The following is a 15,667-nucleotide window of genomic DNA, read 5'->3' as shown; positions in this document are numbered from 1 at the left end:
TAGACCTGTTCCTTTTTGAGTCCCAGAAACATGGGGTGGTAGGCACGGCGGTCAAAGCTGGGAGCCTTCGCTCCTGGGGCTCAGCTACCTTCTCTAGCACCGGGGGCGGATCTCACTGCAGGTGGAGATTCCCGCGCCCACTCTAGCTCGCTAGGCCTTGACCTCAGCTGATCTGCATCTTCTCAGCCTAAACGTTTTGACGCCGCCTAGGGGCAGCTCTCCTGGGAGGCAACTGCTCCGCGGGTTTCACCGCCCCCCCTCGTCCCAACTACAACTTCCAGCGGCCCCAGCGGCACCTGCCTCCCTCCTTCGCGCCAAACCTCGGCCCTGGGCCTGCTGGGAAGTGTAGTTCCGAGGGTTCCCCAACGCGGGACCTTCTGGGAAACCCGGGCGTCAGCGGTCAGAGATCGTCGAGCTGTCGGCGTCTCTAAACTTTTGAGACTTGGCCGAGGCTGGAGGTTTTTCAGAATGGGAACCGGGAAGGACTCCAGAGTTCAGGCCTCGTCTGCGGACTCCTCGAGGTCCCCGGTGCCCCGCATTAACAACAAGCTCTGGTCGCGTCCCTCCAGCCCTGCTCCTTCCCTCCAGTCATGCTTCGTCCCTCCAAGTCTCATCCTCCAAGTGAAGGGGGGGGGTCACCTGCCAGAAAAGTCTGGGGCGCCAGGGTCTGCCCCAGGACTCCAGGCTCCATCCCAGGGTCCAGGCCCCGCCCCTCAGTAGCTTATCCCTAGCCGGGGCTCCCCCCGTGGGAACGGGGACCAGCTGGCCGGAAGCGCCAAACTGCGTCCCTGTCGAGCCCCGGGGATCAATCAGGCCGAAGAGTTAATTATGTAATGAGGGGGCAGGGGGTCGGGGCTAATGAAGCCTGGGGGGGAGGGGAGGGTACCCAGGTATCCGGCCGGCTCTCGGACCCCTTCCAGGCCCCAGGGGTCTCCACCCCAGCCTAACTCCAGGGCCCCAAAGAGGGGAGGGGCTGTGATCCTGGGTCTGGAAGGGGCTGAGCTGTGAGCTATAAAGGGGGCATCTCTCAGCACTGGGGCACTCTAGGCAGCGTGACCTGAGGCCAGACAGGACTACTCCATGTACCATCCACGAGAGTTGTACCCCTCCCTGGGGACCGGCTACCGCCTAGGGGCCCCCCAGCCCGGAGCAGATTCCAGCTTCCCGCCTGCCCTGGCAGAGGGCTACCGCTACCCCGGTGAGCAGTGGGAGCAGCTCCTGGGTAGGAACTGGGGTGGAGGCTGTGGCCCTCGGCTGGCTCATTCTCCTCCCATCTCCAGATCTGGACGCTCCCAAACTGGATTGCTTCCTCTCCGGGATTGAGGCTGCTCCCCGAACTCTGGCTGCTCCCCCACCTCTACCCCCGCTGCCCCCAACCCTGGGCACTGAGGCGCCCCCTCCAGCCCCAGAGAGCCTTCATCCACTCCCCGGAGTCAGCCTGAGCCTGGACAACCGGGAGTTGTGGAAAGAGTTCAACTCCGTGGGAACAGAGATGATCATCACCAAAGCTGGGAGGTGAGGGGTCTGGTCCAGGGTTCGAAGACCCAGTGTGTTCCTGGTGGGGGTCTCTTGGGAAAGGCAGAGTCCCCGGTGATGGGGCTACGTGTGGGGATTCCTAGGGAGGCTAGAGCTCTGCCTGAGTTCAGAGTGTGACTGTGGCCTGGGTCAGGGGTTCTTCTGTGGCTGGACCAGGGGTCATTCTGTGGCAAGTGTCAAGGGTCAGTCTGTGGAGTCTGTGGCTGGTTTTGGGACTAACCTATGGCAAGGGTCCTAGGTCAGTCTGGGCTGGGGGCAGAAGGTCGGGCTGGGTTATGAGTTAGTACGTGGCCTAGATCAGGGGTCAGTCTGTGCCTAGAGTCAGCATTCAGACTATGACTGGGGTCAAGGGCCAGCCACTGACCAGCATCAGGGAAGTCTGGCCAGGATCAGGGGTCACCTTGGAGGCAGGGATATGGTCAGTGTGCAGTCTTTATCTAGGTCAGGAGCTCAGGCACTAGCGTGGTGAGTCCCCTTTTTATTTTCTCTGAAGCAAGTTTGTCCAGCAGCTGTAGATTCTGGTGCTGGAGATCAAGTGAGGAGACCAGGGTGGGGAGCAGAAGGCTCCTGGCAAGATTTCCAGAAGAAAAGTGTGTCACTCCTGCTTCTGCAAATGGAGTTTGAAGGGCCAGGGGTCAGGAGTCCGGACTCTGCTCCTAACCTGCTGTGTGACTCTGGTCAGATCACCTGACCCCGTTGGTCCTGTTTCTCGTCTGTAAAATGGGATGAGACAAGCTTATAGCTCTAAGATCCTGCCCTCTAAGTTCTGATTCCGCATCCCTCGATTTTCCGTGACAACTGCGTGAGCCAGTGGCTATGCCTTCTTGCGAGTGCTGTGCCCACCGCTGGCCACTGAGGAGCTCCAGGCCTCTCCCGTCCCTTCCCCTGTGCAGGCGCATGTTCCCTGCTTGCCGAGTATCAGTCACTGGCCTGGACCCCGAGGCCCGCTACCTGTTTCTTCTGGATGTGGTTCCGGTGGACGGGGCTCGCTACCGCTGGCAGGGCCGGCGCTGGGAGCCCAGCGGCAAGGCAGAGCCCCGCCTGCCTGACCGCGTTTACATTCATCCTGACTCTCCTGCCACCGGTGCCCACTGGATGCGGCAGCCTGTGTCTTTCCATCGTGTCAAGCTCACCAACAGCACACTGGACCCCCATGGCCACGTGAGGCCCAGGCTGGGACCCCCGGCTAAGGGTTGGGGGTGGGACCAGGGTAGGGGGTCATGCCTGTTTCTTCCCTCCCAGCTGATCTTGCACTCCATGCATAAGTATCAGCCCCGCATACACCTGGTGCGGGCCGCCCAGCTTTGCAGCCAACACTGGGGGGGCGTTGCCTCCTTCCGCTTCCCCGAGACCATGTTCATCTCCGTGACAGCCTACCAGAACCCACGGGTGAGTGACCCTGCTTGAGGGGGTGGCCGTGCCCTGCCCAGGCTGTGGGAGTTTTGACTCTGGATGTGCACCCCCAGATCACACAACTGAAGATCGCAGCCAACCCCTTTGCCAAGGGCTTCCGGGAGAATGGCAGAAACTGTAAGAGGTGGGCATCATTCATTCATTCATTCACTCGTTCATTCATCAAATGTTTATTAATCGTCCACTGTGTGCCAGGCACTGTGCTGGATGCCAGGAACACAATGTAAGTAAAAGCATGTATTCACTCACTGATTTGACAAATACTTATTTAGCACCAGCTTATGTGCCAGGCACAGTTCTAGGCAGTGAGGATACAACAGTGAACAAACCAAAGCCCCTGCCCTCATGGAACTGGTGATACTCTAGTGGGCGGAGTAGACAAGAGAAATAAATATATAATATGTTAGGGGTAAGTTCTAAGGAGAAAAGAAAGCAAGCGAGGATCAGAAGGAATGGAGAGAGGTATTTATTAGATAAGAGGCCTGGAAATGCCTCACTAAGTGGACATTTGAGAAAAGACTCGGAGGAAGTATGGGAGGGAGCCAGGTGGATATCTGGGAACATGCCAGGGCCCTGAGGTGGGAGCATGCCTGCGGTATGGCGGGTGTGGAGTGAGAGAGGTGATGGGTAGCCAGGTTATGGTGGGCTGTAAAGGTTTCATTCGTTAGCACACTGGCTTCTAACTAACCCCTTCAGAGCTGGCCCTTGCCCTCAAGACACTTAGAGTCAGGCAGAAGAGAAGGATCACCCTAACTAATGTAACAGTATCACTCTCGACAAAGGTTATCAGGGAGGGCGTGTGGTGCTGTGGGAAGTCAGGAGGCCTCCTTTGAGGAAGTTATGCTTGAACTGAGACAAGAAGGAGGAGTAAAGCAGGTGAAGAGGGGACAGACGGGGATTCCAGAGTGTGGCTGAAAGGCAGCTGGTGGAGATGGGCAGAGTGAACAAGGTGGCATGAGCTGGGACCAGACCACGCCCTGGCCTTGTTGCTTGGGAAGGAGTCTGCACGGATTCTAAATGCAATAGGAAACCATTAGAAAGTTGTTAAGTGGAGAATAAATCCCAGCTCTGCTATTTCCTAGTCATTTAATTCTCTGGCCTTCCATTTCTTCTTCTGTAAAATGGGTATAAAGTGGCACCTACCTGATAGGGCCCCTGGGTGAAATGCCTGCCACCTGGTAAGTGCTCTTATTACCATCATCACCATCACCATTATCATCATCGTCATCACCATCACCATTATCATCATCGTCATCACCATCACCGTTATCATCATCGTCATCACCATCACCATTATCATCGTCATCACCATCACCGTTATCATCATCGTCATCACCATCACCGTTATCATCGTCATCACCATCACCGTTATCATCGTCATCACCATCACCGTTATCATCATCGTCATCATCATCATCATCACTGTTCCCCAGGGAGCGAGACGCCCGTGTGAAGAGGAAACTGCGGGGCCCAGAGCCAGTAGCCACAGCGACCTATGGGAGTGGAGGTGAGTGTAGGCCCGGTGGTGATGGGGCCAGGCCTGAGATGCTGATCCTCCTTAGCCCACACTGTCCCTTCTGTCTCCCCAGATGCACCGGGTGGTCCCTGTGATTCCACCCTGGGCGGGGACGCTCGTGAGTCAGATCCGGAGCAGGCCCCAGCGCCCGGGGAAGCTGCCCCGGCCCCAGCTCCTCCCTGTGGTGGCCCCAGTGCTGAGGCCTACCTTCTGCACCCTGCAGCTTTCCACGGGGCCCCTGGTCACCTTCCGACCAGGTGAGTGGGGCAAGGGCACAGGGCTGGGCTCTTCCAGGCTGGGGATCCCTCTCCCCTGTTCTGATTCCTCTCTGCACTTCAGGAACCCCAGCTTCCCTGAGGCTCCAGACTCTGGGCGCCCAGCCCCCTACTCAGCTGCCTTCCTGGAGCTGCAGCCCGGGCCACCAGGCTCAGGATACCCAGCAGCGGCACCCCCAGCGTCCTTTGCCTCGCACTTCCTCCAAGGGGGCCCCTTCCCTCTGCCCTACCCTGGGCCTGGGGCTTACCTGGATGTGGGCTCCAAACCAATGTACTGAGCCTTTGCTAAGCCCCTCTGCCTCCCTCCCCATCTTCCATCACAAACCTCCAGTTCCCCTCCCCCAGGCCTGTTGCCCCCTCACTTCCACTGGCCCCATCCCCCACGCCAAATGGCTGCCTCGGGCCTCCCCCACCCCACTTCACACTTTGATTTCACTCCTACCCCCCTCTGGCTTCAAAGCTCTGGCTAAGCCGCTGGGAGTCCAGCTGGGGCCAGCTTCCCCTTCCCGGCTCTCACCTCAGTGTGAATGGAGGGAGGCTCTGCCTGGCCAAATGGGACCTGGGACCAGCACTCCCACCTCCCAGCCTCACCCTTGGGCCCGGCAAGTTCTACCCCCTCGCCCCAGTGCAAGCCACGCCGGTCTCTTCTCAGGACTAGAGTATCTTTTGTTAATAAAACTCGGAAGACATCAGTGTTCTGGAAACATTGAGCTAATGGTGTTCGGCCCGGAGTGGGGCTGTGTGAGCACAGGTTCTGTGAGGAGACCCAGGCCCCAGTCTAGACTTGTCATTTCCAGCTGCTTGACCTTGTGCGTGTAAATCAACACTCTGGGCCTGTTTCCTCTTCAGGAAAACGGGGGAATCAGTGTCTTGACACTCAATGTTCTGAGAATTAAATAGGGCTGCCTGAGAACCCGCCCCTCTACCTAGCACTCAGGAAGCCCTCGGGAGCGGTCACTGTCACTGGATGGGGACCAGGAGGCTCTGGGCAAGTTGACGCCTGAGCCGCACCTTGCTGGCAGGACTGGGGTTCCAGGGCAGTCAATGTCCTGACGTCTACCAGGCTGCGCTGGCACCACTGCTCATCCCCAATCAATTCCGACACAAACCCAAAGACCATTTTTCTTCTTTTATTAGATTTTTTTCTTTTTTTTTTTTCTTCTCAAAATTTTTATCTAAAAACAAACCAAAAAAAAAGAAAAAAAAAGAAAAACAAAATTATTGGAAACTTCACGGTTCAAGTGGGGAGACACGGGAGGAGGAACATGGAGCAAAGGCTCCAAGCCTCTCCAGAAAAGTCCTCACCCGCGAAGTGCCCTCTTTTGGGGGGACAGCATAGCCGGGGACAGCCCCCCAGCCTTCGTCTGAAGAGGGCAGAGTCACAGTGGTCCAGGGGCCAGAGGGGCTGGAGGGGGCAGGGGCCAGAGGGGTCACAGGAAGTAGTCAGCCACGGGCTTTTTGGAGGGGATGCCCCGTGTCTCTTGGGGAGCGGCCTCAAAGATGATGAAATCTTTCTGGAGATGCTCGTCCAGCTCCAAGATGGCTGCCACATTCCCACAGCTGGAAGTCGGAGGGCAGCAGTGTTAAAGGAGTGGGTCGGGTCAGCCTAGATCCCCACCTCAACCTCCCAGCCCAGGCAGCTCACCGGTAGCAGTAGTTGGGTGCCGACCACACAGTGAGTACAGTCTCGTTGAAGTGCCACTTGTAACCTTCCATCACCAGTTGGTGGGCGCGGCAGATCATGTCAATGTCGTTGGCTGCATTGAACTGGGCCACCACGTCACTGCCAAATAGGTAGCCAGCCCCACGGGGGCTCACGCCCCAGCCTGTTGTGTCTGAGGCAGATGAGGGTAGGGATGCCGAGAGGGTGTCTTCAGGGCATCAGTGGCTATCCGCGGCCCTTTGCAGGAGAGTGCCCTGTCCCTCCCCCAGTTAGGCCTGTGCAGCAGGAGCACAGGGCCCGAATGCGTTGAGGGAGCCTGGGGGCAGGACAGCAAATGCTGAAGCAGATAAGCTCCAAAGAAGAAAGAATTTCCTGATAGTTGAGCCACCTCACCGTCAGGGTGACCATGTAATTTACTGTCCAAACAGGTACACACAAGAGCGAAAGGAGGTGCTGACAGTAACCACACCAGGACAGCACCTGTGACCCCGGGCTGCCCAGCCGGCGGGGAGGTAGTAACAGGGCAGCGAGGGAGTGGAGGCTGCTGTTACAGCACAAGAGCCCTAGACGGGGATGAGGAGGCTTGGCTTTCATCCCGGCTCTGCTCCATACTAGCTGAGGAGGCCCACAAAGTGAGGGGTCCTCAGGGGGCTACCATTCTGGGAGTCTGACCTCTGCAGAAGCCCCTTCACATTCAGGGAGCCGATGATTTTGTCCTCAACAAGCCCCTGAGCAATGACATACATCCCCACCAATCCCCCAGCTCAAAGCACCCAGCTCCCCATGCTCTCCTCCTCCTCAAGGGTGCCAGCCAGTTGGCCGTCAAGCACGGACGCCAGTGAGGACCAGCCCCGCTCTGCTCTGCCCCAAACTCACCGGCTTGGGCTGTCCCTTCGAGGCACCTGCTTTAACCACAGGACCCCGAGTCACCCACTAAACTAAGAGTAGAGCTCCTGCCCTCACCTTCAGGGTCGGACCAGAGCAGGTCACACATGGGCCCGTCATGAGGCACCTCTTGCTTTCGGTCAATTGTCCGGATCTGGTCCAGTGTCTGGATGGAGGGGGAAAGGCCCCCGTGCACACAGAAGATCTACAGGGGAGAGCGAGACAGGTGGGAAGGGAGGCTGAGGCCCGGTGCCTCTTCCATCTCTCCCATCCCCGGGAGCTGTGTGGCGGGCCTACCTTGCCATCGATGATGGCCGACAGGCTGAGGTAGTCAAAGATCTCAGTGCAGTAGCGCCACACGGTCACCGAGCCGTACTTGCGCAGACACTCGTCATAAAAGCCGTAGACCTGGGTGATCTGACGGCTTTCGTGGTTGCCCCGGATCAGGGTGATGCGGTCAGGATAGCGAACCTGGAGGTAGGCACCATGCCAGGCCTGGGGTCGAGGCTCTGTCTCGTGCTCCTAGATGTCCTCACATCTGCCAGCCCCGCTCCATCCTCATCACTACTGCCGTGGCCCAGATTCATGTCACCTCTGCCTGAACTGTGTTACATCCACCTCACACACTCCCGGTCCCTCCTCCAGAGGATGCAAAGCTGAATCCTCTCCCACCTCCTGCCCCCCTCACATCAACTACAAACCTAATGGCCCCTCCTTCATCCACCAGGTACAGACCAAGCCCTTAGCGAGACACTCAGAGCACTCTGTCATCTGGTCCCTTACAGCCTCTCTCCCGCAATGGATAATGCACCCAGCTGAACTCAACTCCTTGCCACTTTCTGAACTGGATGAGCCTCTGTTTCCTCCCCTACAATGCCGTCCCTCTGACCTCATCCTCCAGGGGCCCAATCAGATGTCCCCAAGTCAAGGAAAGCTTCTCTGACCACCCAAGCAGAATGTGTCCGTCACCAGCAGCACAGCTCAAGAGTTGGGGGTGGATGGGCAGGAGATGAGGGCGGAAAGGATGCAGACAGGTCAGGCCTGAGGTGGCCCAGGTCTGGGGTCCAGAAGTCGGGGGGTCCCACCTTAAGTGCCAGCAGCAGGAGGAACGTTTCGACGCTGTAGAAACCACGATCCACAAAGTCCCCCATGAAGAGGTAGTTAGTCTCAGGGACGTCGCCTCCCACCTGGGGAGGGAGGAAGAAGGTTCTGCTTGGTCCTAAACTGTCCCCGACCCACTGTGGTGGCCCATTTCCAGTCAAGTTGAGGCCCTTCTTTCACAATGGGCCCACCTGACTAGGGGCCTCTGGCCTCCACTCCACTCACCTAACTCGAAAGTTTCCACTCTCAGTTAAAGGGGTCTTCCAGTCATCCCCCAGGTCACCTTTCCCATTGTTTCCCCACACTCACTCTGAACAGCTCCTTGAGGTCATAGAATTGTCCATGGATGTCACCGCATACCTGGAAGTGAGAAAGCAGGTCGGAACTCAACAGTCCGAAAGCCTCTGCTACCAGGGGCTGTCCTTCAAAACACCCACTGCTTGACAAGATCCTTATCTCTCTCGGCTAAGCCTCTGCTTCTCAGGGCCAAGTATCTACTCTCCTACTCCAATCCCCCCATCCCGCACTGAGTGCCAACTATTCTGGGGGCAAGAGCTAGAGCCAATTCTTTCCAGCTAGACCTGCAGCTCCCAGAGGACCTGGCCCCCTCCTCTCCCTACTCCCCACCAGGCACCCAGAATAAAGTCACTAATAACACACAGGAACACATGGAGTCATCACTCACCAAACTGAGTTCTTCTGCCCTGGTCAAGAGCATCCCTCCAACGACTCCAAAGACCCTGCCCATAACAGCCAATTCTTCTAGCAAAGCTCCCCTGAAGATGGGGCTCTCAGGGATGAGGGGTAGACCTCAGAGCCCACAAGATTAACGGGAATGACCACGTGCCTAAAAGACCAAGCCAGGCTGTGGAGGGACAGCGGGTACTCACTGTGACTGGCGAGTCCACCCTCTGCACGTTGCTCTCCTCCACCAAGATCTCTCTGGAGACAGGAGAAGACCAGGGTCACCAAAGCTGAGCCAGCCCAACCCTATTCCTGACCTTTTCTGCGGGGTAGGGGAGGATATGAGGCTGTCCTTGAACCTCTAGGGGGCAGGTCGGAGGTGTGCAATTTCCCCAGGATAGCCTGACCACAGCCCCACTGCTCGAGACCCTTCTGTGTGTGGCTCCCTGCTGCCAACAGGCCAAAGCCCAAGCTCTCGTTCAGCCTTTGCAAGGAGTCTGGGACTTTCCCGACCTTGACCCTCCATGCTGCTCCCTTTCACACAGCCAGCACTTACTCCCAGAAAACAGATGTCCTCCTCCTCCTCTCCACAGGGCCCTCTGCTCAGAGACCGTGCCCTTGGCTGAGCTCTTACAGCCCTTCTCTCCCCACCACAGGGGCCTCCTCCCGGACTGTCCCAAGTCATAGGGCTGATGCCCTGGGCAGGCCGGCCGTCGGAGGCACCTTCAAAGTGATACGCTGTTGATGCTTTTCTATTATTTATTTAGAGGAAGTGAGGACTTTGTCCTCCCTTTCTCCTTGCAGTGCAGTCAACTTCTACCTGAGTGAGCTTGACATGACATTGCTTTGTCCATTACAGACACCTAATAGTAAGTAGTGCCGTGTTTCTAGATTTTGTCCTTGATGATCACAGCAGCCGTGAACACTTCAGTTCATACCACGTGCCAGGACGGTAGTAAGAGCTCTGCACAGATGATGCAGGTAATCAAACCACCACCCTCGAAGGCAGGCACTGTGATGATTCCTATGGCTCAGATGAAGAAAGCGGCCAGTCACACAGGCAGAAACTGAACCAAGGCAGCCTGCTCCAGAGTGTGGCCCTTACCAAACTAGTCTGACGTGGGAGGCACTTGCTCAGCCCTCTCTCTGCCAGTCCCCTCCCACAAGACCAGGAGTTCCCTGGGCTTAGGGTGCTCTGTATGACTAAGGTGGCTCCAGGGAGGTGTGCCTCGGTTTCCAGGAGTGGCAGGAGGCGCTGGCGGTGGCCCAAGGGGCCAAACAGCAGCAAGGCTCTCCCACCTGTACTGCGTCTTGTGCCAAACATCCGCCACGTGACTGCTTATAATGACCTTTCCAACTGACTCGGGAGGTTCCTTCCATCCTCATCTGACAAAGGAACTGAGGCTTTAGAGAAAAAAGGGTCAGAATCGAGGTCACAAAGCTGGAGAGTGGCTGAATTGGAACCTCGGGGACCCAATTTCCTGAGACTTTATACCAGCCCCTTCCACAGACTCTGGGTTGCAACCTACCTCAGTGCCAGCAAGGCCTCAGCACAGCGTGGGAACCAGGCCCCAGCTCTGTCACCTGCAGCACACCACCAGCCCTCTCACGGCTCACACCTGCTCACCTTCACTTCCACAACGAACACTGCCGACCAAAGCGCCAGACCCTGACCCTGGATATGAAGAATCTCATGCAGGCTCCGTAAGGATTTCAAAGACTTGGAGATGTAGAGTGACTTGACCAGGGTCACACTGTTTATAGGTGACAAGGCCATACTTCCTACCGAAGACCACCCCCGATTCAAAACCCTCGGCCGTTCTAATGTGCTGATGTTTTTCACAAGAGCAAATTCAGCTCCCAGGCCTCTGTAGTTCCAAGGTTTTGAGCCTCCATACCATCTGAGCAAGCAAAAGCTCCTGACACGACCAGCCTCAGCCTGGGCCCCTGGTGGGTCCTCAGGAGGCCATGGCCAGGTGCTAGAGTTGGTCCTCCTCCAGATTGGGCCTGGGATTACAATGGCCACCTCAGGCCTGAGCCTAATACCTCCAAGCTCCATCTTAGGAGCTGGGCAGGACCCTTCCACCCCTCAGTAGCCCCCTGCTGCCTCTCACAGAGTCTAAATGTCTGTCTGCCTGGCTGTCAGTGAGCGTGGAGTATGGCCAAAGACCTGGATCCAAAACCAGGCTCCCCGCCGATCAGCTGTGAGACCAGGGGCAAGACATTATCTTCTCTGAGGCTCAGTGTCCTCTCTGTGAAAAACTCACCCCATGCCCTGCCTATTCCACAGGGCTGCAAAGAGCAATGAAGACTGAATACATGACGAGCCACAGATGAGCATTTAAAAGCAGGCCCTGCCTGTTCACCAAATCCATGCAGGACCTGTCCGGCTGTTACAGGTTTGTGTGGGGCAAAGCCAAGCAAAGAGCCCGACGGCCACTTTCTCTCTGGGTGGCCTTGGTCAAATCACTAGGCTTCAAGGAGTCACAGCTTCCTGTTCTGTAAAATGGGCCTAATAATTCCAACCTCACTGGATGGCTGTGGGAAGGAGATGGATACAAGTTCTTTGGCAGTACAAGGCCAGGCTGGCAGTGGGCCTGTCGTTCCATCAATGTGGGGTGGTTCTGCTGGCACTTTCCCCACAATTCTCCAGCATGGTGGAAGCCATGGAAAGTTCCTCAGGAGGCAGGTAACTGGTCTCCTCACCGCTGCCCACACATCTCAGGGCTCCACTCCTATTCTCACCCTGCTAGGAATGCCCTTCCTCACTGGGCCTGCCCCCATCAGCCATCCAAATTATTTTCACCTTTCAAGGCCACCTTCTCTCATAATCCTTCTCTAATAACTTCTGTCCATATCAGCATTGCCCTCTTCCTACAAAATAATTTCAGTAACACCCAACGTTTGTCCAGCATTTTACATTTTACCAAAGCCTATGCTAAGCACATCCCAAGCACCAACCATCTTATTAAGTACTATTATCCCCACATGAAGAAACAGAGTCTCAGAGACCTCAACATCACCAACACAGCGAGGAAGTTGGCAGAGCTGATTCCAACCTAGTGCCATCATATTCCAAAACCTGGTTCTTCATCACTACGTCACCCTACTTGCCACAGAACTGAGTTGGGCCTCCCTCCACACCTTGCTTAATTCTACTCTGGCTTATTGGCTACTATTTCCTAGGCTCCCACAATGAATATGAGAGTGATCCAACTCCACTGTCTTGCATTATGGCCCGAAAAGGGACAGGACATGGAGAACTGGCTTCATGATCCATCCCTTAATTGCTTAATATGAGAGTCCTCACCTGTAAGATGGGATCAATTCCATCCACCTTTCAGGGTTGTTATTGGAATTAAAAGAACACTGTAAACCACAGAGTCTTTAGTTTTTCTGCCTTGAACTCCTGTTCTTGCTGACACTCCCTTTTATCATCTTATTCTTCGAGGTCTATCCCAAAGTTCCTCCAAGAAACGTTCTCTGTTCCCCCCCAGACAGACAGGGTTGTTTCCCTGAGCTTCCTAAGTACTTTCTGTAACTAACTCCACTGAAAACACATCATCTAATACTTCAAGTGACTTCATCCAGGTCTGTCTTCCCCCAACAGGCTGGCTGCTCCTCGAGGGAAGAGGCCCTATTCCACTCCTCTCCAGGAAAGCTTCCAGGAGGAGCCAGGCCCAAAGTTCTCAGCTGGATTTGCCCGAGGCCGGAACCCCAGGCCTCTCTTCCCCGGAGCCACAGGACTCACCTAGCCTTAGCGCACAGGGCCTTAACTTCGCTCTCCTTGATGAGCTCGCAGCGCCGCAGCTGCTCGATCTGCCGGTCCAGGTCGCTGATCTCCGCCATGGCCCACCCCCCGGCGCGGGTCAGAGCCGGGGCCGCCGCCCCCTCCGCACCGCACAGGGGTCTCCTGGGAAAGGCGAAGACAAGCCCGCGGATCAGAGTGTCCCTAGGGGGCGCCGGGTCGGGGTCGGGGGCAACTCGATTCTGGAGCTGGCCCGGCCTCCCCACTCCCGCCTCTCCTCACATCGGCTCCCGGGCCCCCAGCGTCCCACAGGCCGGGCAGCACCCCCGCTAACTCCCGTCGAGCCCAAAGGGCCCGCGCGGGGTACGGTGGCCTAGAGGGGTCTCAGACTATTACCGCCGCGGCAACTCCGGCTCCGGCTCCCGGGGGGTCCCTGTCTTCCCCCTTCCCTCCGCTTTGGGCCGCCGCCACCACCTCTTCCACTTCCGGCCCCGCCGCGGAAGCAGAGGAAGACTAGTTCCGCCGCGTGCCGGACGTGGCGTCATACACACACTCCCCCTCCCACGCCGCGCCCTTACCCCACCCCCTCAAGCCTGGGAATGGAAATGAGCCCAAGGAACCGGATGTCGGCAACAAGCGGACGGAAGTGATTGTGGGCTAAGCCGATTGGCGCTGCGAGGGATGTTGGGGAGCCTCAGTCCTGTCCCCCCATCTCAGTGAGGGAAACTGGAGCTGAGCAGGGACTCCACCCTGTAACTTTAAGTTACACGTTTTTGTTTACCTGTTTTAGCAGGCCTCCCCCATTACAATCCCTGAGGGATGGAACTTTGCCCTGTTAACACTTGCAGCCCCAGTGCTTACTTTGAACAAGGCCTGGAACAGTTGGCATACAGAAGTATTCGTTCAATGGTGAAGGAATTCCAGTCCGGATCTCTTTCCAGGGCCCCAGAGAAGTCTCTGCTGTGGAGGACCTCCGAAATTAGAAGTGGAGGAGTCCACCTTCCCCACACCAAGTCTATACCTCAGTTAACATGACCTCCCCGATTCCAGAATGGTCCCTTTGAAACCCCTCAGCTGCTTATTGTCTGCAGTTTTACTTTTTTTTTAGAGGAGGAAACTGGCTTAAAAAGGTTAAGTAACTTGTGCATGGTTGCATAGCTAAGAACTTTGGGTTTGAATCGAAGTTGAAGTTTTTGTTTGTTTGGCTGTGTTGGGTCTTCGTTGCTGCCTGCGGGCTTTCTCTAGTTGCAGTGAGCAGGGGCTACTCTTCATTGCAGTGCGCGGACTTATTGCGCTGGCTTCTCTTGTGGAGCACAGCACGCCGGCTTCAGTAGTTGTGGCTCGCGGGCTCTAGGGTGCATGCAGCCTCAGCAGTTGTGGCGCACGGGCTTAGTTGCTCCGCGGCATGTGGGATCATCCCGGTCCAGGGGTCGAACCCGTGTCCCCTGCATTGGCAGGTGGATTCTTAACCACTGCACCACCAGGGAAGTCCCCAAAGTTGAAATCTGAACCCAGGAAAGCTGTGTCCTCAGTTCTAGTTTCTTCTTCTGTCACTTACTCTTTCTGGCGCTTTGTCATTAGAAACTTTATAAAACATCCCAAACTGACATTTGATGTCCTCTGCTTCCCTAGTCTCTTGCTGCACGCAGAGGAAGTGATTGGTCTTTAAACAAACTTCCTGGTGTCAGAGCCCTTTTGGAATGTCCTTTTTGCTATCTTCTATGGACCCTCAATTTCTAGTTGCTTTACTTCAGACTGTTTCACAGAGAGCTGAGTGAGGCTAGGCACAGAAGTGAGGCCACAGTTTTAAGGGGCACTAGACACCAGTTCTGTTTTGGATGTAGGCAACAGATGCAAATGTGCAGAGAAAGGTAAAGGACTAAGTTCTGAAATTCCTACAAGGTACTAAGTTTCTATGCAGTGACTATAGGGATTCAGTAGGTCCAGAGATCAGAAAGGTGAAGTTTTTTTTCCCCCTCTAGAGGAGAGCTCAGACAGGAAATGGTCCACATCATGAAATTTGGGAAGTGGCAGGACTATGTCGTTGGTTATGACTAAGATCTTTAATACCCAAAAAGATCTGATATAGTTACTATTACACCCCAGCCTGGGTGAACGGAGAAGGGTTCAAAGCACGGTATAGGGAAGTGCAGGGCCCTCATTCTGGCTTCATGGAATGCAGAAGCCACAGAGGTTCAGTTCTTAACCTGGAACCTGAGCTCCACAGTTGTGTGTGTGTGTGTGTGTCTGTGTTGTTGAAGTGGATGTCAGAGAGGATTCCAGGTTCTTCAAGGGGTTCCACAGCCCAGAGTCTAAGAAGTCAGTTCTAATCCCATCTCCTTTTAAGATGGGAAAACAAACAAGCTTAACAGTGCAGATTAAGAAGACATGCATTAATAATCTTGTTTCAACCAAGAAATAGTGAGGCAAGATCGCCTTAAGGACAAATTGGGAATAACAGTACCTACTCCTGTAGAATACTTATCATGTTGTACGGTCTATAGATTCAGGAAATCTTAGTTTCTGTCAGTGGCTGTTTTTTTTGACAGGGGCCTTCTACACCTGTGAGTTCTGGGCCTAAAACTGAGGCTGAGGCTGCAGCCTCCTAAGACCAGCAGTTACACATGCGCTTCCCCACTGTAAGCCTTATCAGATGCTGCTGGTAGAAGGAACAGAGCACTGGGTGGTTGGAAGAAAATTCACAAGCCCTTCTCTTGAAGCCCTGAGCAAGTATTAAACAAAGTATTAAACTAGTCCACCTCCTTCACCTATTTTTCTGCTCAAGAAGGAAGAACATAATGCAAGGGCGCTTTCTCCTCTGGGCTCTGCCACCTCCCCCAGCCCTC

At 55.6% G+C, this 15,667-nt stretch overlaps 2 protein-coding genes and 1 long non-coding RNA gene across 5 annotated transcripts; 1 reads left to right on the top strand and 2 right to left on the bottom strand.

Annotated features, from left to right (window-relative positions):
- Positions 1–86: 86 nt before the first annotated feature.
- Positions 87–5,426, top strand: TBX6 (T-box transcription factor 6). Its single transcript, XM_067706208.1, has 8 exons — positions 87–1,198; positions 1,281–1,515; positions 2,430–2,697; positions 2,779–2,925; positions 3,003–3,073; positions 4,383–4,456; positions 4,539–4,722; positions 4,805–5,426. Exons 1-8 carry the CDS (start codon positions 1,081–1,083, stop codon positions 5,016–5,018), a joined length of 1,311 nt encoding a protein of 436 aa, XP_067562309.1. The 5' UTR covers positions 87–1,080; the 3' UTR covers positions 5,019–5,426.
- Positions 3,104–4,296, bottom strand: LOC137206967 (uncharacterized). Its single transcript, XR_010934880.1, has 2 exons — positions 4,093–4,296; positions 3,104–3,962 (listed from the first exon to the last, which is right to left on the bottom strand). It is a non-coding gene; the product is annotated as an uncharacterized lncRNA (long non-coding RNA).
- On the bottom strand, positions 4,305–13,375 carry PPP4C (protein phosphatase 4 catalytic subunit). 3 transcript variants are annotated; one of them, XR_010934878.1, is made up of 11 exons: positions 13,218–13,375; positions 12,825–12,986; positions 9,280–9,331; positions 8,699–8,749; positions 8,374–8,475; positions 7,586–7,759; positions 7,367–7,493; positions 6,386–6,575; positions 6,046–6,300; positions 5,752–5,915; positions 4,305–4,442 (listed from the first exon to the last, which is right to left on the bottom strand). XR_010934878.1 is itself a non-coding variant. In XM_067706211.1 (9 exons), the coding sequence occupies exons 1-9, from the start codon at positions 13,364–13,366 to the stop codon at positions 6,171–6,173; spliced, it is 1,137 nt and encodes a 378-aa protein (XP_067562312.1). In that variant the 5' UTR covers positions 13,367–13,375; the 3' UTR covers positions 5,930–6,170. The 3 variants fall into 3 exon arrangements, 2 of the variants coding, with proteins under 2 accessions (XP_067562312.1, XP_067562313.1); XM_067706211.1 differs by lacking the exons at positions 4,305–4,442; positions 5,752–5,915 and having other exon boundaries at positions 5,930–6,300; XM_067706212.1 differs by lacking the exons at positions 4,305–4,442; positions 5,752–5,915; positions 9,280–9,331; positions 12,825–12,986; positions 13,218–13,375 and adding an exon at positions 9,075–9,265 and having other exon boundaries at positions 5,931–6,300.
- Positions 13,376–15,667: the final 2,292 nt, after the last annotated feature.

This window comes from Pseudorca crassidens, chromosome 15 (assembly GCF_039906515.1).
Source record: "Pseudorca crassidens isolate mPseCra1 chromosome 15, mPseCra1.hap1, whole genome shotgun sequence".
NCBI classification, from domain to species: Eukaryota; Metazoa; Chordata; class Mammalia; order Artiodactyla; family Delphinidae; genus Pseudorca; species Pseudorca crassidens.
Note: the sequence above shows the minus strand (reverse complement) of the source record. Positions and strands in the feature narration are given on the sequence as shown.

Excerpts from the sequence above, each read along its gene's own strand:
- TBX6 (XM_067706208.1), top strand. The coding sequence starts at position 1,081 with ATGTACCATCCACGAGAGTTGTACCCCTCCCTGGGGACCGGCTACCGC. Across the intron at positions 1,199-1,280 it reads AGAGGGCTACCGCTACCCCG|ATCTGGACGCTCCCAAACTG; the intron begins GTGAGCAGTGGG and ends TCCCATCTCCAG. Across the intron at positions 2,698-2,778 it reads CACTGGACCCCCATGGCCAC|CTGATCTTGCACTCCATGCA; the intron begins GTGAGGCCCAGG and ends CTTCCCTCCCAG.
- PPP4C (XM_067706211.1), bottom strand. The coding sequence starts at position 13,366 with ATGACGCCACGTCCGGCACGCGGCGGAACTAGTCTTCCTCTGCTTCCG. Across the intron at positions 7,760-8,373 it reads TCCTGCTGCTGGCACTTAAG|GTTCGCTATCCTGACCGCAT; the intron begins GTGGGACCCCCC and ends GCCTACCTCCAG. Across the intron at positions 6,576-7,366 it reads GCTCTGGTCCGACCCTGAAG|ACACAACAGGCTGGGGCGTG; the intron begins GTGAGGGCAGGA and ends CATCTGCCTCAG.